Here is a 26,686-nt window from a genome sequence, read left to right as displayed (position 1 = left end):
GGCCTTAGAGCGGAAACTGAGGTTTCCTGGAAAAGAACGAATCCTGCCTCAAGACTGCAGCCTCGAAAGCCTGCCCGAGTTTCCAGCTGCCTTACAGACTTTGGATTTGCCAACCCCCACGGTCACATGAGCCAGTTCCTTAACAGGAATACACACACACACACACACACACACACACACACACACACACACATTGGTTCTGTTTCTCTGGAGAACCCTGACTGATATGGAATAAAGTCTAATATCTGAGAAGCAAACACTTAAATACACTAGAGAGGAAGGGGTTTTCTTAATGATAAAATCAATGCTGAAATGCCCTGCACACACAACCCAGAGGTACGAGCAAACTAATGCTTTGATGTAATATGAGTCTGATATTAGTAAACAAACACTTAGATGCTCCTAGAGGTGAGCTGTCCTAAAGTTCATAAAACCAAGCCTTAGAGGCACTTCTTGAGACAGAAGGAGGGGGCAATTCTAGTCATCACTGTGGAAATATTTTAGTGCACTGGGTGGGAGGAGAGAGGTGTGGAAAATGATTCCCAGTTATCATAAAAACTGACATTTAGACTATTCTGTCACACCCCGTTATGGGTTGAATTTTGCTCCCTGCCCACAAAGATGTTGAAGTCCTAAACTCCAGGACTTGTGAATGTGACCTTGTTTGGAAACAGGGTCTTTGCAGATGAAATCATTGGGGTGGGCCCTAATCCATGATGACTGGTGTTCTTATAAAATGAGACATTTTGCCAAGGAGACACGCATACAGAGGGAAGATGATGTGTCGAGGAATGCCAGCATTGCCAGCAAGCCACCAGAAGCTAGGAGGGAGGCACAGACAGATTCTCCCACACAGCCTCAGAAGGACTCAGCCCTGCTGACACCTCCGTCTCAGACTCTCAGCCTCCAGCACTGAGAGAGAATACATTTCTGTTTAAGCTGCCAGTTGTATGGTACTTTGTTACTGCAGCCCCAGGAAACTAATGCAGATGCACACCCCCCCACACACACACACTTCAATGATGTTCAGGCAAAGAATTCAAATATAAGGAGGCGCAAACAAATAGAATCTGCAAACAAATGCTTACCTGCTTAGAGGGAAGAAGCTTTCTTAGGAAGAAACTAAGGATTTGAAGGCATCTTACAGTGCATCTCCCCATGCCTGACTCCTCTCTTGGTGACAGCTGGAGCAGCCCTGACCACCTACCTGTAAAGACACTTAGATGCCCGCCTTCCTTGGCCACAAAGGGGACTCCCCAGTGACCTGCAAATGCGGAGATGGAAACCCATCCTTTCCCGACAGTATACTTGAGACCAGGGATCAGGAAAACATCTGTTTATTCAAAAAAATACCAAGTTGCAGCTCGGCTGGCTGTCCTCACCAGGGAACTGGGGCAAGAGTCAGGTGTTGGGGGGAGGAATAGGGTGGGTAGGGATAAGGAAGCAGGCAGAGCTTTGGAAGTTTTTTTGGTCCAGAATTGATCTTCTTTCTGTACCGCCCTCCACTGCCCCCTCACTGGAATGGGAGTGTGTGTGTGTGTGTGTGTGTGTGTGTGTGTGTGTACGCACAAGCCTGTGTATGCATTTATGAGGTGGTGGGGGCTGGTGAGGGAAGACTCAGATGGCGAGGTCCCATCTCTGGAAGCATCAAGGGGATCTGGCAGGACATGCCCACTTCCTCACCCACCTCGAGACCTCTCCCTACTATGGCTTATTTGAGATAAGAGGTCAAGGCCCCAGGGTCAGGCAGCCTGTGTCAAGTGAGTGCGGGGAGGGGGCAAGATACCTGGAATCCAGGCCGGGAAAGAGCAAGTTGAGGGGGGCATACAAAAGCTGAAAGGCCCCGAATCCCCCAATTCTGGGGGCTGGAGAAAGCTGAGGGCTCCTTGAGGGTGGTGAGCAGAGGGGAGGGGTCTGGGAGGGGCAGGCGCCCAAGCTGGCTCCTTTTGGGGGAAGTCACAGTCTGCCATAGGGATACTGGGTGTGGTGAGGCCCTCAAGGGGATTGGAGGAACCCAAAGGAGCAGCTGTAAGCGTGGAGTTGAAAAACTGGCAAACTGGCACTGGGGCCCTGGTAGATTGGGGGTAACCCCTCAGTTTCCTCAGTGTGGTGGGAGCTGAGGGTCAGTTATCTGCCCCAGGCTCCTGATGAAAAGGGATGAGCTGAGGTGCCAGGATTTGTGGGGAGAGAGGAAAGGGAGGGGGACGGCCCAGGGGAGGGAGAAGAGGCCCCCTCACCTCGCCCTGGGGGCTGGGAGAGGGGGCATGTAGCCCTTTAAGAGTGGGGGAATGGCCGCCCCAGAACATGGCTATATACAGAGAGAATTGGGGGCAAATTGTGCGTAGGGTGTTGGGGAATCCCCGAAACCCCAGAGGCTCCCCAGTGTGTGAGGGGGAGATGCAGGAGAGAATGCTGCTTCTCTGCCATCTTGGGATGATGCAGAGCACCACCTCCCACCCCTACAGGTGGCACTGGCAGTAGCCGTGGCTCTCCAGATGTGCCTGCCCCACGACCAGGGCAGCAGAGAAAACCATTGAAGGCCTCAGGGAGGTCGGCAGGTGTTGGCCCAGCCCAGGGGGGTCTCTAGGGAGAGTTTGGCCCAAGCCAATGGAGTGCAGCTCTGGGTGGGGATCCAGGTAACAGGGATTGGGCAAGGGACAGTGATATCACCTGAGGACTGGAAAGCCCCCCCTCTGGTGATGATAAGAGGTCTCTTTGTTGACCCTGTCACCGATCAGATGGCTGGGTGAAGGGCAGTTATCAGGAGGGACCTGGATACCCTCATCAGGGGGAGATGGAGGACTGACCAAGGCCAAGTCTGCGGTGTGGTTGATGCAGGCAGGAGTCAGCCTAAGTCAGGAGCATGGCAGTGACATCATCAGGAAGGGCCAGAGTATGATGATGTCATCAGAGGGAGCCCCATCCCACTCCATTTTTGAGGGAATGGGAAAATGATGTGTATTGTGCTGGTTCCTCTTAAGGGAACAACTGTAGGTGACCCCAGAAGACAATTGAAATACAGCTGTCGTAATACTTGGCTCCCAAGATGATGGATCCTGGAAGGTGATGATACATGGTTGAAGTGGATCCTGCTAAATGACATCATTGGGTGTCCTGGATCCTGGGAGATGATGATGCCATGGTTATGGTGGATTCCAGTAGATGGTGATACCATGGTTGAAATGGATCCTGGGAGATGATGACACTAATTGGGTGTCATGTGTTCTGGGACACCATTGACTCATGGATGCTGGGAGGTGGTGACATCACTGCTGAGTTGAATCCTGGGAGGTGATGACACCAAGTCTGTGGTGGATCCTGGGGCATGCAGACATCATGGTTGAAGTGGATCCTGGGAGATGATGACACCACAATTATGGGGGACTATGGGAGATTGTGGCATCATCAGTCTTAGTGGATCCTGGTAGAAGATGTTACCATCAGCTCTAGTGGATTCTGGAAGGTAATGACACCGTTGGTCATGGCGGGTTCTGGGAGATGATGACGTCATCAGCTGTGGTGAATCTTGGGAGATGATGACACCATGGTTGTGGAGAATCATGGGAGATGATGACATCATGGTTGTGGAGAATCATGGGAGATGATGACACCATTGGCTATAGGGAACCTTGGGAGAAGGTGACACTATAGTTATGGTAAATCCTGGAAGAGAATGATATCCTAGTTATGGTGGATCCTGGGAGATGAATACACCATAGGTCAAAGGGAATCCTGGGAAATGATGTCATCATCAGGCATGGTTAACACTGGACCCCAGGTGCAACTTACCACCAGGAGTGGTGGAAGTCTTGTGGTGCTGATGATGTCATCAGCTAGATAAATAGCAGGCATACTCCCACCTCTCCCCACCCCCCAACAGGAGGCCAGGACTTTGTTTACAGAGGTGGTGATGTCTGTAGTTACGGCAGAGAGAAGTAGCGCCACCTGTGAGTCCCAGGACTCCAGGAGCCTGGTGGGCCAGAGTGGCCTCCGTGGGAGCAGAAGCCAGTCTGGGAGTGCTATCCTCCAGGAGTCACACAGGACCCATGGCCCAACCACCCTTTAGGTGAGGTTCTGGTGGAAATCCCGCAGGGCATGTCTCTAGGGTCAGGGGAAGGAGTGACCAAGCCAAGTCATGGTGGGACAAGGCAGAAACTCTGGTGATACCATTACAAGTAATGGCCTTCCAGAGCAGGCAGTGTCTCTGGTGATGACATCACAGCACTGGGGCAGAGCCTCAGCTGGGGCAGGGCCACTGCCAACAATCCACAGATGGACTGTCATCTGTGGCAGAGACCTCTCCGCCGGGGCAGCCTCCCCAGTGAGGACACCCCGAGATGACACCTCAGGACAGGGCACTTTCTCTGGTGACCCCCCCCCCAGGATAGTCATGGACTCTGGGTGTGCCCTGCCGTTCTGGGACTTGGCAGCAGCAGTGGAGGTGTCTCATGGCGTATGTAATCTCGGAGCAGGCAGAGTCTGGTTGTGACATTGCAGAAGGGGCCTCGTCTTGGAGATGTCCCCAGAGTGGGCTGCCATCTCTGCTGATGACATCACGGAAAAGGCACAGTCCCTCTGATGACATCATAGGGCAAGGCACCTTCTCTGGCGATGGCATCACAGGAAGGAAGCAGAGTCCCTGTGATGATGTCGTAGAAAGGAGGCCTTATGTCTAGTGAGGACACAGCTGGTGAGGCTCTTTCCCCTGTGATGTGTCCCAGGAAGATGGCTTTGTCTGTAGTGGTGACAAAGGCATCTTCTTTGGAGGAAAATATTTTCCTGGTGATGATGATGTCAAAAGAGGCCTTTTGGTGCCAGAGATGATATCATAAGGATGAGATTTATCTATGCAGTGACATCATAGGAAGGACTCTGTCTCTAGGGATGATGTCATAGGACAAGGCATTGTTCCTCTTATGACATCACAGGAGGGAAGTCTTTGTGATGACACCATGGAGCATAGATGCCTCTAGTGATGACCTTAAGGGTGGGCCTTTTCCTCTGTGATGACCTCATGGGAAGGAGGTTTTGTCCCTGTGGTGAACAAAGACATTTTCGCTAGTGATGACCTCACATACAGGCCTCTTCCTCTGTGATGACGTCATGGGAAGGAGGTCCTGCCTCAAACTGTGACATAGGAGGAGGGGTCTCATCTGCCGTGACATCGCAGAAGGAAGCTTTGTGTCAGGTGATGATTTCATCCAAAACAGTGTCCTTGGAGGCAGCCCTCCCGGCCACCGCAGATCTGGTCCCAGGCCCCTGGCGTGTGTTGGGGGATGCAGGCCGGGATGGGGGCCCCAGGCTGCAGCCCCCAAGCCCCTGGCCCGACCTCAGACAGTCAGACAGTCACCTCATTCTTGCTGGCAGTGCGGAGGTGTTGGGGCAGGTGATGGCCGGGGATGAACTGCAGCTGCTCCAGCGTGCCCTGGCGCTGGAAGGGCGGCCTGCGAGACAGCGTGCCCCCACCTCCGCCGGTGTCTGACATCCAGGCGGGCTGCGGCGAGCCGTGCAGGCCGTGGTGGTGGTGGTGCGCATGCAGGCCGGGCGGCGGGGGCAGCCCATGCAGCGGTGTAGGGGGCCCCCCGGGCCCCAGCAGCAGGTTGGAGTGGGAGGCGGCCAGGCTGGCGCGGGCGGCGGGCTCGGGGGGCAGCACGGGGCTGCGGGGGGGTGACAGCAAGTGCTCGCGGCTCTGGCGCAGGGCCTCGGGGGACGACAGGAGCAGGTGCTCCTGTGACACGAGGCGCGCGCGTGGCAGTGTGAACTCATAGCGTGCCCGGCCCCCGTCGCCCAGCAGGTGCTCCTGGGACATGACGCGCCGTGGGTTGGGCGCGGGCGCCAGGCCCAGCTCCTCGGGGCCACCCCAGCCTTCCATGCGATAGCCGCCCCCTGTGCCAGGTCGCCGCAGCGCATGCAGGGGCAGCGTCCCGCGGGGCATCTCTGCCAGGTGCCGGCGCTTCAGGTAGGCCTCGTCCAGATCCTTCTCGGCTGGGGGAGAAGGGAAGAAACCACAGAGGTGGGTCCTCAGCCAGCCCAGAACGTGCTCCCTTCTCTAGGGCACCCCCCACCCCAGGAAGACCCCAGACATTACCTGGAACTTCCTGGTCATTAGCCTGGGCAGGGGCACAATTTAACCAGTCAGAACAGTCAAGCTAGCAGAATGCAGATTCCCAGGCCCAGCTTGCAATGCTGCGATCGTAGATGAGGGGGGACCTTTTTTTTTTTTTAATTGCCTGGGAACATCCCTTCTTTTGGGAGTAGAACCCAACTCTTGCTTTTGAGGAACCACTTTCCCTTCCCTTTCATCCTGTAGCACGTAGTTTTCAAACTTGGAAATTCGACCCATTCATGGGTTGAAAAGTCAATTTTGTGGGTAGGGACCAGCATTTGGCAAAATGAAATAGAATAGAAAATTATCAGAAAGTGTCCCATAGTAAGAGAATAAGGGTGAATACCATTCACAAAATTTTTATTTCAGTTGTGTGTGTTATTGATATATTAACGGATAAAGTGACATGATATCTGGGATTTGTTTTGAAATAATCCACCAAAAGATGGGGTGGAGGGAGGAGAGATTAACAAAATGTTGTCCATTGTTAAAGCTGGGCGAAAGGAACATGGGGCTCATTTTACAATTCCTCTACTCTCGAGTGTGTTTGAAAATGTCCGTAATAACAAGGTTCAAAACTTTACTGTAATTTAGGCATGTGCCAGTGAGTGTGGGTCTCATGGGACACAATATAAAAATCCTTTCTTACTGTGCATCTCCGTTTAAAATGTTCGAAGGCTACTGCACTACCAGGGATCGGCCACTGACCCAGGAATGTCCAATCAGAGTCACAGTGATTGGTTTTGGGACAAGCATGTGACCCTTTTTGGCCAGTGGGATCCAGGCTTGGGAATTTTGCTGGAATCCTTGGGAGAGACTCTTCTGGTAGAAGTGCCCTGAAAATTCTCAGGACAGTCTTTGCCATCACAAGGGGAGATTCTATCTGAAAATGAAGCCAGCCCACTGCTCAGCAGAGCTGAGAGATGTAGAATCCTGGAGGCAGCTTTTGAGCACCTGGGTCCAGCCACACCCGAAGCTTGTAGCACATACACTTTCTGTTATCAAGCCAGCATAGTCACCTTTTTTTTTTTTTTAAGTTGTATTTCTGTTCATTGCAAATACAAGTCCTGATGAATGCAACAGATCTTGGGGAGAGGACCATGGGTTTGCATTTTCAAAAAGCACCCCAAGTAATTGTGATACAAAATTACCTCAGGTAATTCTGGAACAAACTTGGAGAAAAATCTAAGGCGGGGGCGGGGTAGCTAAAGCTTTAGAAGGCTATCAGGTCACTGTCCATTGTCCTGAACCCAGGCCCTGACCCCGCCCCATCGCCCAGGTAGCTCCCCTTCCCGGGACTCACCCAGCCTCTTGAGGGAGGAGTAGCGGTTGAGTTCAGATTTCACAGCGGCCTCGTAGGACGGGGGCAGATGCGAGAGGTTGTGGAAGGACCGAGAGCAGGACAGCGTGGAGTAGTGCAAGGAGGGGCTGGGCGGCGGAATGGCCCGCCAGTCTGGGGCAGAGGGGCATGGCTGGGGTCAGTCCAGGCCCTCCTCCCTCAGACCCAGCAGTTCTGGCCCCCAGCCCCCTTAGAGCATTAGAAATCTGGAATCCCAGCCCCTCAGAGCTGCAGCAGTCCAAGCTCCCTGTGCTCACTCCCCCCAACCCTCGGGTGCTCTTTGCTGGGGAAGGAGGAGGAGGAGGGGCAACTGGCGTTTGCTCAGCACTCGTTGTGTGCCCTGCCCCAGGCTAGAAGGGACGCACTCCATGCAGCTTCCCGCAGACCACTTCTGGCATAGAAATGAGGAAACTGAGCCTCACTGGGTTACCTGGCTGGACTGTGCGGACAGGCTCCCAGGGTCTCACACCTGCCCTATGCTGGGCACCTGGCTCCGGCTCAATACAAGGGTGGGAAGGGAAGGAGCCCTGCCCTCCCCGCAGCCCCGCCCTGGTCCATACCCAGAGTGGCAGCGTGGTGTTTGGGGCTGTTGACGTTGAGGTGCAGGTAGTTGTGGTGCAGATTATCTGTGGGGACCAAGAGGGGAGGTGGCATCACTGCCACTGCCTGCTCCCAGCTGGCACCGCTGTCCTGGTCTTGTGGAAGGATCCCCACCCATGTCCACTTGGGCCCCAGCTCTGGTCCCTCCTGCTTACTGAATCTTTGCCCTGACTTGCTTCTCCCTCCTGGATCATCAAACCAGCCTTCCGGCGAAATGGCCAGCCCATCTCCAAGATCAGCCCCACTGCAGTACTTCTGACATGTACACCTGCCCCTGTCCCTCTGCTGCTCGAAACTCTTCCCATGTCTCACCATCACCCATGGGACACAGCCTAAGCTGGGGATGGCATTTGAGGCCTGTGTGACTTGTCCCCAACAGACATCTGCAGCCTCATCTCCCATCCCTCCCCTCAAGCCATACTTCTCTCTGATGCCCAAATGGTCCAGCTCAGTTCTGCCACAGGGCCTTTGCACATGCTGTCATGCTGTTCTCTCGGCCTTGAATCCCTTCCTCTCCTTCTTTGCCTGAAGACCTCCTACTCACCCCTCAAGATCCAGGTCAAATGTTTCTTCCTTATCACTACTATTCAAACCCATCTCCTCCCCTCCGTTCCTGATCCCAGATCAAGCCTTGTCCTTTAGTGCCTGGATCATCATGCAAGCCTCCTCTGGAGCCTTCTTCCTCTCATCGATCTTCCTTCATATGGGTTCCAGAGACATAGTTCTTCCACCCACTTCTGACTTTGCTTCTCCCTTGCTCTAAACTCCTCCATGGCTCCCCATTGCCCTCAGGACAAAGGCAGAGCCACTCAGCTCAGCCTGGTACTCAAGGCCCTTCCTGAGGTATCTGCCCACCCTCTCCTCAGCCTCAGCTCTGGCCACCTCACAAGCTGTGCTCCAGCCACTCAGAGATCCCCCTGCCCAAGAAACTCCCCTCACCCTCCTGGCCACTGCTCAAACATCATGTTCTGAGGGAACTCCTCCCCCTCACACCAAATGAGACCCTTTTCAAACCTCTTCCAGCTACCTGGACTTCTCCACTGATGCACTCATCATAAACTATAAGAATAACAATAATATGAAGTGAGTACTGTTATGATTCTCATTTTATGGATGAGCAAACTGAGGCCCAGAGAAGCGAAGTCACTTGCCGTAGGTCACAGTGGTAGAGCCAGGATTTGAATCCAGGCGTCTGGCTCCCAACAAATTCTAATTCAGTTACCAAGTGAGTCCTTGTGTGTCACTGGCTGTTGGGTGGTCTGACATGAGTTTCTCAAGTGCAGGGGTTGAGAATGTCTAACTCTAAATCATCCATCGTAGCACCCAGGGTTCCCACCCAGGGTGCCCACAGGAGGTCAGGGAGGAGGTCTGGCTCACTGCAAAGTCCAGTGCATTGCCCAAAACAGGTGTCGGCCATAACGGTTCAGGGAAGGCAGAGACAGCAGGCTGTGGCTAGGGGCAGGGCCTGGGCAATGGGAGATGGAGCCATCCGTGGAGGGCGGAGCTACAGGGATGAGGGGTGGGGGCAGATGCAGAGGCAGCAGAGGCGGCAGCCAAAGCCCCACTTCTCACTCACCGAGATTGGTGGGCTTCACGGTGTTGTAGAGGTTCTTGGGCGTCCTCGGGGGCATGCTGTCGGGACCCCCGACCCCCGGGGTTAGGGAGCTGCTTCGTGCCCGGTCCGGGCGGGTCCCAGGCCCCGCCTGATGCCTCAGAATGTCCACCAGAGCCCTAGAAGCGGCAGAGGGATGGTCAGTGGCCTGGGGACTGGGGCTGGGGGTGGGGAGAGGGAGGCCGCAGGCCTCTTTCCCCTCTCCGTTCTCACCTTTGGGTGTATCCATTAGCTCAGCTCGGCTTCTAGCCTTTGGCCACGCCCCTTGCTAATATCAATCTGAGCACCGCCTGCCCCAAGGTCCCTCGGACCACACTTCCTGCTTGAAGCGCCCCTTCCCCTATGTATTTGGACCCTACCCCTTCTGCGGTCCCTCCCACATCGTCCTCTCTGTGGCCCTGCCCCACCCTGAACCTGGGACCTCACTCCTGTTCCTTTTGCTGCCTTCCCCATGGCAATAAAGGGTGCTATGTGGACCCCAAACCCTAGAATCACCCTTGACTCTTCTTTTTCTTTCCTGCACGGCCCTTAGCAATCCTGTGGATTCGCCCTCCAAAATGTATCCCAACTCGGAGCACTTGTCACCACCTCTGCTTCTACCAGCCCCATCTCTCACCATTATTGCCACAGTCTCCAATTGGTCTCCCCATTTCTGCCCTTATCCCTTGCAGTTTCACACGCACAGCCCAGGGATCAGATGGTGACACACGGAGCTCAGGGCTCCCCCATCACACTTAGGATAAACCTGGCCTCTGCCTACTTCTGTCCACCTCCTCCTCACCCACTGCACTCCAGCTGCATGGGCCGCTTCGCTGTCCTGCAAACACTCCACCTTAGGGCCATTGCACTTATGGCTTCCTCTCTGCCTGGAATGCCCTTCCCACAGATATCTGCTTGGTTCTCTCTTTTCCTTCAAGTCTCTGCTCAGAGAGGCCTTTCCTGACCACTTCGTGTAAAACAACACTGTCCCTCCCATTCACAACTCGTTATGCTACTTTATTTTCTTCACAGCAGTTATCAGGATCTAAAAGTATATTGCACATGTGTTTCCTTGCTTACTGTCTTAATGATAACGGTAGCCAGCATTTACTGAGGGCTTACCAGGTACCAGGACTCAACACGAATTAACCCAGGTAATCTTCATTACAGTCTGAATAGGTGGGGAACAATTATTAGGCCCATTGTACAGACGAGGAAACTGAGGCATAGAGAGGTTTAAGCAAATTCCCCAGGGTCACACAGCCTGCAGGCAGCTGACCTGGGATTGGAAACCAGGTTTACTCCTCAGTGCAGGGACTTTGTTTTGTTCACTGCTGTGTTCCCAGCTCCTGGCTCACAGAAAGTGCTCAAGAAATATTTGTTGAATGAATGAAGGCCCGAGCCTACCCGGTCACTCCATAGACTGCCACTTAAGTCACATATATTCTCATGTCCCGCCCATCTCTCCAAGGCATTGGCTTCTGCGCTCCTGGTGGCTGCCTCAGGCTCTGGCCATACTCCCTGCACCCTGCCGCCCCCCCCCCCCGCCCCGGCCCCACTCCCTGATGGCTCCACCTCCTGTGGCCCCGCCCCGCCCCCAGGTTTCCCACCCTCCGGCCCCAGAGCACACACACCTGGGTACATTGATCTCCCGGTGCGCCCTGGGCGCACGGGACGCCTTGCTGAAGGCCACTTTGGCGCCGACGCCCACGGCCAGGGCGAAGCTGATGACCCCGCACACCACGTAGGCCGTGCTGCCCCCTGGGCCCTCGCCCCCACGCCCCCCGGCGCCACCCGCCCGGCCCCCTTCCATCCACCCGGCCTGGCCGGGCCCGAGTCCCCCGCCCGCACCCCCGGCGCCCCCGGCGCCCCCGGCCAGTGGCGGCGGCGTGGTGGCCCAGCGCGGCGTGTCGTAGTTGGAGCAGGAGGCCTGCGCCAGGCGCATGTGGCGGTGCTCGCAGCAGAAGCGGTAGTGGCAGGTGCCGCAGCAGAAGCGGTAGGAGCCAGTGCTGCAGTTGAAGGTGGCGTCGTACTGGCCCATGACATCGTAGTAGCCGTGGCAGAGCTCGGCAGGAGGGGGCGCCCGTGCCGCCGCGCCGGCCGAACTCGGGGTGCTGGTCCTGGTTCCGTTGGCCCCTGGGCCCGCCGCGCCCCCGCCGCCGGTCAGCGCCCCGGTCAGGCGCCGCAGGTGCGCCAGCAGGGCGGGCAGCGGGCCCGGGGGTTCGGTGCTTGTGGCGTTGGACGGGCGCGCCCCAGCCTGGCCGGTAGTCGAGGCCAGGAGCAGGAGGGTCCCGAGGAGCAGGAGGGCCGGCATGGGGCAGCCAGGCTGGGGGGAGAACCGAGGCTGGAACGGCGGGCGGGAGAAAGATGACCAGAGGTGGAGAAATGTGGAGATGGGGGCCGGAGATGATGAGGAAGGCAGGCCAAGGGAAGGTAGAAGGACGGAGAGGCACAAACCAAGAAACAGAAAAGATGGAGGGGACATGTATGGACCCAAAGTTGGCAGTCCCACGGGACAGTGCGGTGATGGGGGAGCAACAGGAGGATGTCCAGACCCCGCGGAAGGAGAACGGAAATTATAATGGCAGAGAAAGATCAGAGCGAGTGATGAGTGGTGGAGGAAAGAATGGGAAAGTCGACAGTGGCATTGGGGGTGCGAAGAAATAAGAGAGGTGGACAGAAACCAGAGGAAAGATGTGATGGAGGGAGAAGAAACCATGGAGGCAGGTGAGGGAGATAGGGCAGAGGGGAAAGCCAGAGGTGAGATGCAGGTGAGGGAGGGCAGAGGTGGGCAGAGTGAGAGGTGGGCAGAGTGGGGAGGAGGTTGGGATGGGTCAGTGGGGGACCAAGGGAGGCAATGAAGGGAGACACATGGTGGGGTGGGCGAGATGGGAGGAGTCGGGGAGATGGGGAAGGAGAGAGAAAGAAGAGCAGATGGGGAGGAGAGAAGGAGAGAGAGAGATTGGAGTTGAGAACCTGAGTTTATAGACCAGGAGGTGGAAAGAGGGAGTGCAGGGTTTCTCACCCTGGGCGCTACTGTCATCTGGGCACAGAATGTACTTGCTTGTGGGGGCCCATCCTGTGCATTGTAGGGTGTTCAGCAGTACCTGCTGGATGCCAGGAGCATTCACATTCCCCCACATCGTGTTAACATAAGATGCCTCCAGGCATTGCCAAATATCCCCCCGGGGGGCACGTTTGCGCCCAGTTAGAACTGCTGCCTTAGACCCACGTGGCCCTCAGTTTCCCCAGTGCTTATTTCTCTCTTGTATTTACGTCCGATAATCAAGGGATCTTGAGCCTCTGTCTCTCTCTCTGTCTCTGTCTCTCTCTGTGGTCTGTCTCTCTCTCACGCACACACACACACCCATGCTCACAGTTTCAGGTCTGACGTGTCTCCTTGCACAGCTGGAGAGTCAGGGTAGTAGTGGTTCATCCCCCAACTCCACCATGTGCCAGGTGCCTGATACTGGATACACCTAAGTCCCCATGTGCCTCAGTTTCTCCATCTGTAAACCAGGGGTAAGGATGGCTATCACTGGGTGGTTGGAAAGACGAACCGATTTCATATGTGTAGAGAGTTTAGGGCAGTGCCTGGCCTAGCGCAGGTGCTATACTTATAGGAGGGTGAACAGGATGGGAGGGGCCAGATGGGACAGGTGCGCCCAGCTGTTTTGTATGGCAACAGGCTGGCAGGAGGGGTTCCTTCAGCAGTGTTTACTGAGGCTGGGGATGCAGCAGTAGATGAACCGCAGGGTTCCTCCTCTGTCTTTATGGGGTTTGCCTTCTGGTGAGGGGAAAAGCCAGTATGCAGACACAAATTAATGGGATGCACGTTGAAAACTGTTATGAAGAAACACTAAGAAATTATGGAGGCCATGAAGAAATAAAAGCAGTGCAAGGAAGTGGGAGAGAGGGTGGGTGGGTGGGACTAGTTTAATAAATGTCGTTTGGTATTATTTTTATCCTTTATTCCTTCCCATTGAGTGCACATGTATCTAGGGACCACACCATTATGAAAACTGCTGGGGCCTGGGATGGGGAGAGGGCTATGGGAGGCTGCACCTGGGGCCTCAACATTCCCTTTTAGCTCTGCTCCGGCCCCTCCCCTGAGCTCGCCTCCAGACTGCCTGCTGGATGCCTCCACTTGGTGTTTAACGGGCATCTTAGAAGTGCCTTGGCCCACACTCTGGAAAGCAGATTGGCAGTTCCTTAAAAGTTAAACATAGGGTTACCACATGACCCAGCAGTTCCACTCCTAGGCATATGCCCCAAAGAACTGAAAAACATGTTAACACAAAAACACAAATGTCCTTAGCAGCATGATTTACAGCAGCCCCAGACTGGAGACCACCCAAATGTCCATCGGTTGATGAATGGGTAAACAAAATGTGGTCTGTCCATTCAATGGAATACTATTCAGCCATAAAAAGGGATGAAGCACCAATACATTCTACATCATGAAGAACCTCAAAAACATTAAGAGAGAAAAGCCAGACACAAAAAGTCACATATTGTATGATTCCATTTATATGAAATGTCTGCAATAGTCAAATCCATGTAGACAAAAGCCGATAAGTGGTCGCCTGGAGCTGGGGGCAGGAGGGAATGGGGAGTGGCTGCTTAATGGGGGCAGGGCTTGCTTTCAGGGTGAAGAAAATATTCTGGAACTAAATAGTGGTGGTAGTTGCACAACATTGTGAATATATTAAATGCCATTGAGCTGTACACTTAAAATGGTTAAAATGCTAAATTTTATGTTATGTGTATTTTACCACAGTTAAGAAACAAAAACCAACCAACAAAGGTCAGGTGATGTCGCAGTGCCCAAGCAATGGTGCTAGGCTTTGAACTCAGGGCACCACCACCCACAGAACATGGATGCATTATCCCACACAGAGAAACATAGGTTGTCATGCACACAGACACACCACTTCTGAGAGTGACACGTGTATGGCGATGTGGATTCCTTCATTCATACGAGGGCTGCCACATATGGTTGGGCAGGTTGTGTACTGCACAAGAGGGTCTGGCTGAGAGGCTGGAATCCAGCCGCGCTCTCCTTCCTAAGAATGCAGCTGGTGGGGCTGCATCCATCTGTGGGAAGGGGTACCTTTTCAAACACATGCAAGGGTACCATCGGTCTGCTAAATCATAGATGCTAGGGAGCTGCATTGGGCTGGGGGAACCTTTGTCTCATCTGCCCCGCAGGGGTAGCAGTTTGCCCTCTCAGTCCCTGTGCTGTGCCAAGCCTCTGGCTGGGCTCCATGGACAGAATTTCTCCCTCTGCTAACAGAGTCCCATTGTCCCTTCCAACTTCGCACACATGCACAGAGCCAGGGAAACGAAACTCTTGGCCATTGACAACTCTGGGGAGTGAGGCAGGAGGAGCAGAAGCCTACATCCCCTCCGACCCAGCAACACACACACACACACACACACACACACACACACACACGCACAGCCCCTCAACCAGTGGGCGTCCTGTAGCCTCCTGTCCCTGCCTCACACCTCCTGATGCAGGGCAGCACCTCCAGGTGGGGAGGAGACACACTGCAGACACAGCAGCTGGTCCACACACAAGGATACAGAGGACCAGTTCTTCCTCTACCTCACACAAAACTATACACAGACACACGACAGAGCTTATATACACACAGTGACACAGAGCACAGGACACCCAGTGTCCCAGACACAACACGCAAGGACACCCAATGTCATCCTGGCGGCACACCTGAGCCTCTCTCCTCCCCAAACACACAATACAGCTCCATGTGGACACACAACTATGCATTTCTGGGCATTCCCACCCACAGCACACAAGAGTCAGACACAATCTCAGACACCTTGACACACTGGGACCACACACAGCTCCAGAACATGGCCAGGGACCTGCCCCAGCCAGCTGCACGTGGGCACGCGGTGGCACACATCACAGCCCACAGTCACGCAACCTCATAGGCACACACACCAGTGAGAACCCAGTGGTGGAGAGTCTGGAAGCAGGCATGTGGCCCTCCACCAGACACACCCAGACAGCCCCCCAGCACACACCGGAAGGCACACTCCTCCTTCACAGCTGGAGAGGAATGCCCCCCAAACCCCGATCTCCCTCCCCGCACCACACACACCTAGCAGCTCAGGGCCAGAACCCAGCACCCCAGCCCAGGACCTGAGAGACAGAGATGTGAGGACAGAGATCAGGGGAGCCAGTGTGAGGAGGGGTCCCAGAGCAGGCCCCACTCGGTCCTGGGCTCCCAGAGAAGCCCCTCCCCCACCCGCTCCCCTGCAAGCGCTGTGCCTCACAGCCCCCCCACCCCCCCCTCTCCTGACCCTGCCAGCTGGGCTCTGGGGGCAAGGACTGCCTTCTGAGATGCCTGGCAGCAGAGAATGAGAGCTAGAACAGGGCGCGGGGGGGCAGGGGGAGAGAGCCCTCGGGGTGGGGGTAGAGGCCCAGAGAGAAGAACAGAGACCCAGGGAGAGGGGAACAGAGACTCAGGGAGAGGGAGACAGAGACCCAGAGAGAGAGGAACAGAGACCCGGCGAAAAAGGGGGACAGAGGCCCAGAGAGAGAGGAACAGAGATGACGAGAAGGGAGTACAGATAGCCAAAGAAAAGAGGACAGAGCCCTGGGAGGGCAGAGACCCATAGGGTGAGCAGTGACGGGGTGGGGGTGGGGCAAAGACCCAGAGGACTGGGGATCAGAGATTGAAGGACAGAGAGAGAGAGAGAGAGAGAGCTCGAAAGAGAGAACCAGAGGAGGATAGAGACCCGCAGAGGGGAGGAGACCCAGAAAAAGCCAGAAGCCCTGACCTCAAGCAACTGGGTGCTGGAGAGGGGTCCGCAGGTGGCAGCGGGGTGGGGGCTGAGGGTGGGCGGTGTCCGAGTGCAAAGGGACGGCCTCCTAGGAATATCTGGGGTTGAGGGTGGGTTTGAGTTAGGCATGTGGAAGAAGGCGGCATCTGGGTTCCGGAGGAGGCGGACCCGGCTGGAGGGGAAAAGCGGAGGGAGAAGGGGAGGGGTCTGGATGCGGGGGCGGGGATCCCAGTTCCGGGCGGGGGAGGCAGGGTGGAGGGATCCAGCGCCGCCTCCGGCTCGCCACCTGGGAGGTGGGAGGTGGGATTGAGGGAGAGATGCGGACCCTCCCCACGCACTCCCAGCGGCCCGCCCAGGTCCCTAGGCCTTCCTGTCTCTTATGTCTCTGTCTCTGGGAGTCTCTGCGTCTCCGTGTCCTTACCTCCTCCCGGGACGTCGCCTCCCACCGCCTCTCCCTCAGCCTGCCGGCGGATCTCTCATCTCTATCGGGAGGTGCCCTGGGTCGCGCGGCCTCTCTGAGCCTGTCTCTCTCTACGTGTCTCATCGCATCTCTGCATCTTTCAGTCTCTGTCCCAAGTCTCCTCTGTGTGCCAACATTTTCTCCTTCCCTCTGCCCAGTCTCTGTCTCTATACATCCTGTGTCTTCCCCGTTTCCACATCCCCATCTCTCGCTACCTCTTTGACTCCGTGTCTCTGTCTCTTTCCTAGGTTTGCTGTCTACAAATCTCTGTCCCTCTGAGTGTCTCTGTGTCTCCCCCCGACCCCGGACCACCAGTCTCCCTCCCCGGGCCCCCCACTCTCGCTCAGGCTCAGGTTGGAGGGGCGGGGTGGGGGGGCGCTGCGGCGGGAGCTGTGTGTTCCCAGCGCAAAATAGACTCCTGTTGCCATGGCGACGCGAGCGCGGCCTCCGAGACGCGAAGCTTCAGGCTGGGGGGTGAGGAGGGGGGGACACCTGGATCCGAAAGGCGGGGGCCGGGGGCGCCGGCGCCCGGTCCCAGGGGCTCCTGGAGGAGGGGGGAGGCAAGGACTCCTAGATCCCTGCGGAGAGAGGGGGTGCTGGGCGCTCTGACCGCGGGGTCCGGTGACCGGGACTTCTGGGAGGGGTCTGGGATCCAGGGGCGGGGGGGGCTCTGTTTCCCCAATGGGGGGCGGTCTGGCTGAGAGCTCTGATGCCTGGGTCCCTGGGGGACTCAGATTGCCTTCTTGGGCACCCAAGGATGTGGTGGGGGCGGGGGGAGGACTAAGACTCTGAAGGGGCTGAGGGGCCCTGACTGCGGGGTCCGTAGAGTCCCAACTCCCAGATTTCCAAGGGGGCTGCAGAATTCTGGGAGCCCCTATGTGGATCCCCGGGCTCCTGCGTCTTAGGGGAGCAGGGACCACTCAGATGAAGCTGTCTGTCCTTCCCATCCATTCATCCATTCATCCGCATGCCTGTCTCTTCCTTCCTCCCCGTCCCCAAGTCCCTCGTGCCTCAGTTTCCCCCTCCGCACCGGGGTGCGGTCACGCTCACCTCACTTTCCGGATGCGGGACCCTGGGGGAGTCGGGGGTGGTGGCGACGTGGGGGGCCGGCCAGGGGAGGCAGAGCCAGCGCGTGTCTCCGAGCCAACCCGGCTGGGCGTGCGCGCGCTGATAGGGGGGGCGACCGGCAGCGAGTTGGGCGACCCCGGGCCGGCAGTTCTTTTCCGTGCAGATGCGCGCCGGCTCCGGTGCAGATGTGACAGTGGCCAGCCCTCGCCTTTGCCTCGCGCCGGCTTGGAGTTGAGAAGAGGCACCTCCCCCTCCCCACCTGCTGGGGACCCCTCTTCCGCCACCGCCCGCAGCCCCCAGTCGCCCCCGGGATACCCCCCAAACCCAAGAATGGTTCAGTCCACAGTCACATCAATGTTTATTCTCTGAGACCGGGTCCCACACAGCCTGTGACACTCCCTCCCCCTCCCCTTGTCGCCCCTTGAAGTGGCCCGGGGAGGGGGGGCCGAGCCCCACCTCCAGCTCGGCTCAGCCAACCCCCGCCCAGCTTCCAGGAGTCTCATTTGCATTTCCGGGAGCTGCCGTCCAATGGAAAAGCGGCACCCACATCCCCTGCTGAGGGGGCGGTACCCCCGGTGGACTGCACCACTCTTGGGATCCAAGAATGGGGGGGAAAGCGCTTCCAAGGTCCCAGGGACGAGAAGGTGGTCGGTCTCCCCTCAAGGCAGGGTAGGGAGTTCAGCGGAAGAGGGGGTTCTGGCCATGGAAGAGGCCCAGCAGCCCGCTGTCTGGGGCGGGCTCCTTGATGATCTTCTGGATCTGTAGGGTAGGGGTAGGGAGTCAGGAAGCGTCAAGGGTTCTCATCCCCATGACAGATCCAAGGGATACTTCTCCATTTTCATCTCCCTTGCCCCCTTAGTAGCAACTGATCAAACCCACCATTGCCTCTTCTCAAAACTTTTCTTGGGGCCTCCCTTTCACCATAGCCACCAGGGTTAGCACCTGATCATCTGCCATCTCGGTCCACCTTGCTGACTTGGACCACTAAGGGTGACCGACTCTTTCCTGGGGCTCCTTGTCTACACATGCTTCTTCTTAAGTAATCTCACCTCTCTTATCCCTCAACTCTCAAATCCAGCCTGCGCCTTGCCCCTCAACTCTGGACTCACTTATCCAGCTGCCTCTTAGATGCTGGTGGTCACCTGACCTCTCAACCTCATTGCCGCCACCGCCACCCCCATCAGTAGAGAGCTTGAGCAACTGCGCTCAAGCCAGATCCTCTCTCTGTGCTGCCTTTTCACACCTTGCACCCATCAGCAATCCCTGTCATGCTAACCTGCAGAGATTAAAAAATGAAAATAAGCAAAGCCTGTATCCCCGCCGCTGCCTCCACCCTGGTTTCCCCCCTTCCTACCACATATCCATTAGCCACCTGGCACTACACATAGATCTGACAGTGTCCAGCCCCCCTGTGCAAACCCCCATGGCTGCCCCTCCCAACCCCCACCAAAATCTTTGGGAAGGCTCCGGCTCCTCCCTGCCTCCCCTCCTCCCACACTCAGCCTGCACTCACCGTGCCCCGCTACCGTTCCTTGAATAAGTCACGTTCAGCCCCACGTCCAGGCCTTTGCCCTAGCTGTCCCCTCCGCCAGGACCACTTTCTGGATGACTGGCTGCTCCTGCACTTTCAGGTCTCCACTGTAAGGCCACCCCCCAGGAGGGGCCTCCCAGCTGCCAGCCCCCATCTTATTTCTCACACATTCTACACGTTCCCTCCCCAGCTCCAGGCCACAATGCGAAATTGAATACAGACTGTCTTTTGCTATTGCCCCTGGACCTGCCACAGTGGCTGGCACATAGTAGGTGCTCAATAAATGCTCAACAGAACTAAGAGGAGGGGAAGGGGCAGACCTCAGAGGGCTGGGAATCTCAAGTTCGGGCATGTCCCGTTATCCTAAGGGCCAAGCAGTGGCCCTTAGTGGTGTGAAGCAGTGGGGACTACCTGGTCAGACCTGGGTACTAGGAAGGCCACTCGGGTGGTGGGTGTGGAGGCTGGACCTCAGTGCCATAGACTGGAGGAGAGGGTGGCAGGAAAGGGTCAAGGGGCTCCCATCTACAGGGCCCCTGCTGGACTGTTCTCTCCCGTCTGCCTGGCTCCCTCCCATCTCTACCTCACTCTAAAAATCACCTTCTTCCGGGAGGCCTCTGGACCACCTTAGGCAACCCCTCCTCTGCACACCTGGCCCCCTCTCCTGCTTTATCTCTCTCTCCAGTCCTCGTGGCCAGAGAGCTTCTCCTTTCATTGATTTATGGTGTTGACCCGCAGTTTCCCCCCACTAGAACTTAGCGCCCCTGGAGGCGGCAGCCTTCTGTGTTCCCGGATGTATCCTGTGAATATGTGGTGGGTGCTGAAAAGATATTTCTCGTTTGCACAGGAGATGGGGGAGGTCAGAGTGTGGGGCGTGGGGGTCAGTACCTCCTTGAACCGGGGGTGGGTGGCATCACCCACGAGCTGCAGAATGAGCCCTTCGCTGGTGGAAAGGAAGGCGCCGCTCTGGCGCATCCGGGACAGCGCCACCAGCCGGTCCACCTGGCTGCGGGGAGGTGGGGGGTGCATGTGTGCATGCGGTGTCAGTGCCTTGGTCTGGACACCCAGACACCTGGCAAACTCAGCAGGGATCCCACCCCCTGGTTCTTCCTGGGTGCTCCAAACCCATCCCACATGCACCCCACCCCTGAAGGGACCCTCTCACCTGCGGGAGGTGCAGGCGTCCACCACCACGTGGACCTGCAGCCCTTGGTCCAGGAGGTCCAGGGCTGTGTGCTAGGGGCAGAAAGAGGTAAGGGCTACCCCCAGACAAGAATAGGGATCCTGGGTGAGTGATTGGGGAACCAGGATGGGGATGAGGGAGGCTCGGATCAGGGCAGGAGGTCCCCAGATTACAACGGGATCCTAGGCAGGATGGGAGCCCCAGGTAAAGAGAGGGGTCCTTAGTGAAGGTGAAAGTCCCAGGTCAGGAGGGGAGTCATGGGTCAGGAAGGGGAGGATAGAGAGTTCTGGGTCAGGAAAGACACCCTTTTTAAGTTGGGGAGGTCCCAGGTGTGAATGGAGGTCCCCAAGGTTCAGTTGCGGTCTCACCAAGATGCAGGCTTGTGTCTCCAAGCCACAGAGGAGCACAGAGCGCAGCTGGGGCCGTGCGTCCAGCTCCTGCTGCACCGCGGGCACCATGCTGAAGCAAGTCTTGGACCATGGCTGCAGACCCTCAGCTCCCAGCTCGGGCACTGTGGGGCCCAGGCCTTGTGGGTGCTGCTCAGTCAGCACGACTGGCACATCCAGGAGCTGGGCCACCTGGGTTGGGGTGAGGGGCAAAGGTCTGAGCCCAAGGAAGGGGCCGGAGGCCCAACTCCTAGGTCTGAGGGAGGAGGGGCTGGGGCCCTGGACTGGTGGTTCTGCGGGAGGAGGGGCTGTACCTTGAGCATGCGGGCAGCCACAGAGACGATCTGGGGGAAGAACGAGATATGGCGGAACTTCTCCTGCATGTCGCACAGGAAGAGGATGGATGATCCAGGGATGATGCGTCCCAGGCCGGGCCTCACAGCTGCCATGTCCTGGGCTGGGCAGAGGGGCTGAGGGAGTGGCATCAGGCAGGGAGAGGCTTCTCTGCATGTCCAGGGTCCACACGCTTACACCCCAGGCTCCAACTGTGATCCTCCCCCGACCCCCAGGAGGAAACCGAGGTCTAAGTAGTGAAGTGTCCTGACTGAGGGCCCACTGCCCATAGCAGAGGGAGCAGGACTTGAGCCCCGAGGCAAAAAGAGCTGCATTCTCCCAGCTGCACCACCTCCCTCCTTCATGGCCTGGGGTCCCTCAAGTCTGACTGCCTCCTCTGAAAAGCAGTTTACCCGTGTGGAAAACTCACCAGCTGAACCCCCTTCCAGGTCTTAGAAAGAAAGGCTGGGGTACCTGTGGAGTGGAATATTACCCAGCCATAAAAAGGAATGAAGCAACGACACAGGCCACAGCGCGGAGGCCCCTCACCGCGATGCTCAGTGAGAGAGGCCAGTCACAGAAGGCCACGTGCAGGAGTCCATTTACACGGGATGCCCCAAACCCAAAGCGGCTTCGTCCAGAGACAGGGAGAGGGTTGGTGGTGCTTCCACCTCAGGGCAGCGGGGGTGGGGTGGGGTGCGGGGGTGTGAGGAGTGACTGAAAAGGGGTACAGAGTTTCCGTCTGGGGAGATGGAAGTGTTCTGGAACTAGACAGTAGTGATGGTTGCCCAATATCATGACTATACTAAGTGCCTCTTAATTGTACACTTTGAAATGGTCGAGATGGTAAAGTTTAGGTTATGTGTATTTTACCACAGTTTTAAGAAAAAGAAAGAAAGGGACTTCCCTGGCGGTCCAGTGGTTAAGAATCTGTGCTTCCACTGCAGGGGGCATGGGTTCAATCCCTGGTTGGGGAACTAAGATCCCGCATGCTGCGAGGTATGGCCAAAAAAAAAAGAGAGAAATATAAAAATTAAGAGGTGGGGGACTGGTAGAGCCACCTGGCCAGCAGCCCTTTTAAAGGGGAGGACACTGAAGCCCGCGGGAGTCCATGAAGGCCAAAGTCCTGTGGGGACTAGAGGGGGGACTGCCCCTCCCTGCCCCCGTCAGAGTGAGCATCTGGGCCCTGGACACCCCAAGTCTCACATGTCCCAGCCCATGTACCCAGAGGCTTGTGTCCCTGGGTGCCTGAGTTGCTAAACAAATGGGAGTCCTGGCTTTTGTCTGCAGCTCCCTCTCTCTCTGCATGTTACTCACTTATTTGTTGATTTATTTAGGAAACGGAGACCCTGCGGACCCAGCGGACCCAGTGGAGGGCAAGCCGGCTGACACTCACTCGGGGGAAGTTTCAGTTGCTGGCTGGTGAGTCCCCACAGGTGTCTATGATTATTCTTTAAACTGAACACATCTACCACTGAAAATGTTTTCTATGTGTGACATATCTAAAGTTTAAAAACTAGTGGATGGCTAAAATGGTGAATTTTATGCTGCGTGAATTTTGTCTCAAAAAACAAATGGAATGGAAACTCCCTCAAAAACAAAACCACACTGAATTAATTAATTGCATAATTACAACTGTGACCAGTGCTAGGATTGCTAGGGAATCTAATCCATCTTGGCAGAGTTCTCTCTGAGGAAGTGAAGAGAGAGGGAAAGAAAACAACCTTTTTGAAAACACAGAGCTGACCCTATTTCTCAGCTCTCCCCAGGGCCCCATGGCTTCTCTCTGTCCTCAGGACTACGATGTACCCTCCTCCCACAAGGCGCTGGACCCAGACCTTCCAGCCTTGGTGGCCAAGTCCCACTTCAGGGCCTTTGCCCAGGCAGCTCCCTCCACCTGGAGTGCTCTCCTCACTCCCATTCCCGGCTTAGCTCTCCACGGGACAGGAGGGACAGGGTCAGGTGGGGGCGGGGGCGCTGGAATGTCCGGAAGCCTGTGACAGTGACAGGAGTCTAGAGTGAGGCGGAGCTTCCCTTTGGGCTGTAGGAGCGGGGACTGCAAGAACCCCTAGGGAGAACCATGTGCCCACATTTCTCAGAATTACAGATGCACAAACCCTGTGACCCCGAGAACTCACTCCTAACTATCCTAAGTATTTATCCTGCAGACATACCTGTGAAATGACACAAAGTTATTCATTACAGGACAAGGTTATTCATTATGGGCGTCTGCCCAGAGCAAAAGAATAGAAATAAATCCAACATCCACGGTTAGGGTACTGGTTAGATAAGTTATGGTATATCCATACTATGGAATTCTTTGCAGCCAGGAAGAATCACAAGGGAGATCTTTAAGTAACAACGTGGAAAAGTGTCCAAGAGATGTTAACAGTGAAGAAAAAAAAAAAAGCATAATAGTGTGTATAACAATGCTCCCATTTGTGCCAAAACGCAAGAAGAAAAAAGTGTAGGTACTGTTCCAATCTGTATCTGCTCTCTCTGGAAGGCACATGAGGAACAGGCTCTTTCCGCAGGGACAGGCCTCTGAGGGGCAGAGTGTGAAGGACTGAAGGACATTTGATTTTCACTGTGTACAGTGATTTTCACTGTCTGTTCCTTTTGAATTTTGGACAATGTGTAACAGGTTGTCTAGTCAGGAATAAATACAATACAGTAAAAGATTTACATAAGGCAAGAACCCAGCAAAACCAACCTGTGGCATTAAAGTTATGATAACAGTTATCCTTGGGCGGCAGTGTTGAAGGAGGGGTGCAAGGGGGGTTTCTGGGGTGTGGGGGACGTTCGGCTTCTGGATTTGGATGCTGTTGACACCAGAGCGCTCTCTTTGTGAAGTTATTTGAGCTGTGTATCTGTGATTCCTGTTTTCCTACATATGTGATATACTTCCATAAAAAGTTTTCAAAATATACAATAAAATAGGGAGGCCTCGCTGGCCGCGGTGGGGCTGGACTGGAGGTGGAGGCCAGGGTGAAAGTGGGGACTGCGGTCCAGGTGGCCAAGGGTGAGGCCTGGGCTCCAGTTCAGGCAGCGGGGACAGAGCGGGGAGGGGGCAGCTGGGCCTGGCTGTGGTCGGAGGGGGAAGAAGGAAGATCCTCAGGTTGCCAGTGGTCCAAGGGTGGCAGGTTCCAGGGACTAACTGGGGACCTGGAGAGGGGAACTGATTTGGGGGAGAAGATGAAAATGTGTGTGTGTGTGGGGGGGTGAATGTGGGGAGGGGGTCTCGGCTGGAGACAGAGTTGGCGGTACTCTGGGTAAGTGATGAAAATTCAGAACGCAGCTCGGGGTGGAGGGAGCCCGAGGCCGGAGGAGGAGGAGCGGCCCGAGGTGGGCGGCAACCTGAGGAGCGAATGGGGCTGTTCAGATCCCCATGGCCTGGGAAACCCGGTTCTGCAGCCGAGACTAGCTGGCGGTGTGACCTTAGGCAAGTTTCAGCTCTGTCTGAGCCTCAGTTTCCTTATTGAGGAAATGGGAGCCAAACCCACCCACCACGCAGGGGTGACGCGGAAACTTGGTAGCGAGGGCGGAAGCGGCCCGTGGAGAATTCGAGCCCCTGGCTAGCCAATTCTGGAGGGCCCAGGCAGGAGTCCTTCCCCGGCTGTCCTCCACCAGCAAGTGGGGGAGGTCTGTCCCCCCGCAGCGCCAGAAGGGCCTTATCAGGAAGGGGCCGGGACGCGGCCCGGCCCGTCCGCCGCAGGTGAGGCCTGTAGTCACTTACCTCCCGCAGCCGGACTTCCGCCGCTCAGGCCCACCCGCGGGGTCGCAGGCCTGGTAGATGTTTCCCAAAGCCCAGACACTTGGCCTGCCCCCGGCTCCGCCCGCGTCCCGCCCACCAGGGCTGAGCCGCCCAATAGGCACTCGTCTAGCTCTGCTCAGCCCCACCCCCCGCTCCCATCCAATCCGCAAGCGCCGCTACTTCTCCCTGGCCGGGGGGGGGGCTGCGTGTGGGCCAACTGTCCTTCCTGAGAGCGTGATTGGCCCGTCAGGGGGCGGGAAAGCAGCCAGTCTGACCAATGGGGAGTCGTGACAGGTGTGAGTGGCGGGCTTAAGGCGGAGTGGCGCGGTGGGTACCGAGAACGCGGACTCCAGCTGGAGAAGTGGGTGGGTCGCTACCTGCCGGGCTGTGAAGTTCAGAACCCCAGGGCCGAGAGGGAGAGAAGGAGAGAGAGAGGGAGGGGCTGTGCCCAGGGCAGGGGAAGGCCTGGGGTTCGAACCCTTGCCCTTCTGTTTAGAGACAAACTTAGCAAAGACACCCAAGCATTTTCCTGGAAAGGGTTAAAGGCGCGAGGAAGCCAAGAAATCCCTCCCTCTCCCCGCACGTTCGTTCTCTGTGCCTCAGTTTCCCCATCTCACAGCACCTGCCTCCTACGGTGGTGTTCGTAATATTTAGACTGTGTTTGGAAATGGGGTTGAAAGAGATGGAGAGTGAACTTGCCATCAGGCTTGGAATAAAATCTAAGCTACCCCCAATTCATGGTGTGCCTTTGTCAGTCTCTCAACCTCACCTCTTACCACTCTCCCTCGTCTCACTCCACTCCAGCCATGCTGGCCTCCTTTACTGTTCCCCCAACGTCCCACCTCAGGGCCTTTGCACGAGCTGGTTCCTCTGCCTGGAATCCCAGACTTTTGCAGTACCAGCTCCTTCTTGTCATTCAAGGCCCTCCCTGACCACCCTACATCAAGTAGTCACCTGATCAGGTCGCTGTTCTATTTTCTTCACAGCACTAATGCCAATCTGAAATTGGAAATTTATCTTGTGTTTAAAAAAATGTATGGATGTACTCATTTATTTTCAGTACCCCCGACTTTACCCCCCGCCATGAGAACTCCTCGAGGGCAGAGATGTTATCTGTTTTATTCACTGCTGAATCCTCAGCACCCAAACCTGGACCTGGCACATAGTAGGCACGCAACAAATCTTTGGGAATAAATAAGATGACACCAGACACTAGGCAGAGGTGAACCAGGGTAAGAGGGAACTGAAGGGACAGTTGCCAAGGAGGTGGGGTTGGGAAGAAAGAAGGGAGAAGGTGGGGGAGGGAAAGCGTGAACCCCCCCCCCGAAGGGGCTGTGATGGGGGCACTGGACCTGGGAGAAGACCCATGAGGCCGTGGTCAGAGGTGGGAGTCTGGGCTTGGTTCATATTCCCACAGGCTGCCAGGAGGGTAGTGGATGGGACAAGGGGCTCGTGGGGGGGCGGTGGCTGAAGAACTGTCACGGAGGGAGGCGCAGACTGGTTTGTCTGGGAGCCTGGGCTG

At 56.2% G+C, this 26,686-nt stretch overlaps 4 protein-coding genes across 9 annotated transcripts in view; 1 reads left to right on the top strand and 3 right to left on the bottom strand.

Annotated features, from left to right (window-relative positions):
* SBK3 (SH3 domain binding kinase family member 3) overlaps positions 1 to 26,686 on the bottom strand; it is a 137,221-nt gene that overhangs the window by 36,738 nt on the left and 73,797 nt on the right. The gene's annotated exons all lie outside the window — the stretch shown is intronic.
* LOC132509740 (probable N-acetyltransferase 14) overlaps positions 1 to 26,686 on the top strand; it is a 65,638-nt gene that overhangs the window by 10,114 nt on the left and 28,838 nt on the right. For all 4 annotated transcript variants that reach the window (XM_060131112.1, XM_060131110.1, XM_060131109.1 and 1 more), the window contains one exon: positions 22,748 to 22,832. Coding sequence is in view for 2 of the 4 variants with exons in the window: in XM_060131110.1 (XP_059987093.1) it covers positions 22,748 to 22,832 (85 nt within the window). In the remaining 2 variants the exon portion in view is untranslated. The remainder of the gene's footprint in view (positions 1 to 22,747; positions 22,833 to 26,686) is intronic.
* Positions 5,339 to 11,950, bottom strand: SHISA7 (shisa family member 7). The gene is made up of 4 exons (XM_060131246.1): positions 11,271 to 11,950; positions 9,622 to 9,776; positions 7,410 to 7,559; positions 5,339 to 5,985 (listed from the first exon to the last, which is right to left on the bottom strand). Exons 1-4 carry the CDS (start codon positions 11,948 to 11,950, stop codon positions 5,339 to 5,341), a joined length of 1,632 nt encoding a protein of 543 aa, XP_059987229.1.
* Positions 18,322 to 25,243, bottom strand: ISOC2 (isochorismatase domain containing 2). Of its 3 annotated transcripts, none has more exons than XM_060131323.1 (7): positions 25,147 to 25,243; positions 21,841 to 21,884; positions 21,392 to 21,529; positions 21,060 to 21,269; positions 20,674 to 20,767; positions 20,397 to 20,514; positions 18,322 to 18,739 (listed from the first exon to the last, which is right to left on the bottom strand). In XM_060131323.1, the coding sequence occupies exons 3-7, from the start codon at positions 21,524 to 21,526 to the stop codon at positions 18,640 to 18,642; spliced, it is 657 nt and encodes a 218-aa protein (XP_059987306.1). In that variant the 5' UTR covers positions 21,527 to 21,529; positions 21,841 to 21,884; positions 25,147 to 25,243; the 3' UTR covers positions 18,322 to 18,639. The 3 variants fall into 3 exon arrangements, with proteins under 3 accessions (XP_059987306.1, XP_059987308.1, XP_059987307.1); XM_060131325.1 differs by having other exon boundaries at positions 20,674 to 20,744; XM_060131324.1 differs by having other exon boundaries at positions 21,392 to 21,547; positions 25,147 to 25,239.

The sequence above is a fragment of the Lagenorhynchus albirostris genome, chromosome 19, assembly GCF_949774975.1.
Source record: "Lagenorhynchus albirostris chromosome 19, mLagAlb1.1, whole genome shotgun sequence".
NCBI classification, from domain to species: Eukaryota; Metazoa; Chordata; class Mammalia; order Artiodactyla; family Delphinidae; genus Lagenorhynchus; species Lagenorhynchus albirostris.
This window is presented reverse-complemented; position numbering and strand designations above follow the sequence as displayed.

What these genes read in the sequence shown, in the direction of transcription:
- SHISA7 (XM_060131246.1), bottom strand. Translation starts at nt 11,950, where the DNA reads ATGCCGGCCCTCCTGCTCCTCGGGACCCTCCTGCTCCTGGCCTCGACT. An exon ending in CGTGAAGCCCACCAATCTCG is followed by an intron (nt 7,560 to 9,621) that starts GTGAGTGAGAAG and finishes CCTCTGCCCCAG; the next exon opens with ACTGGCGGGCCATTCCGCCG. An exon ending in CTCCTCCCTCAAGAGGCTGG is followed by an intron (nt 5,986 to 7,409) that starts GTGAGTCCCGGG and finishes CTTCTCCCCCAG; the next exon opens with CCGAGAAGGATCTGGACGAG.
- ISOC2 (XM_060131323.1), bottom strand. Translation starts at nt 21,526, where the DNA reads ATGGCAGCTGTGAGGCCCGGCCTGGGACGCATCATCCCTGGATCATCC. An exon ending in AGACACAAGCCTGCATCTTG is followed by an intron (nt 20,768 to 21,059) that starts GTGAGACCGCAA and finishes GTCTGGGGGTAG; the next exon opens with CCCTTACCTCTTTCTGCCCC. An exon ending in CCCACCCCCGGTTCAAGGAG is followed by an intron (nt 18,740 to 20,396) that starts GTACTGACCCCC and finishes CCTACCCTACAG; the next exon opens with ATCCAGAAGATCATCAAGGA.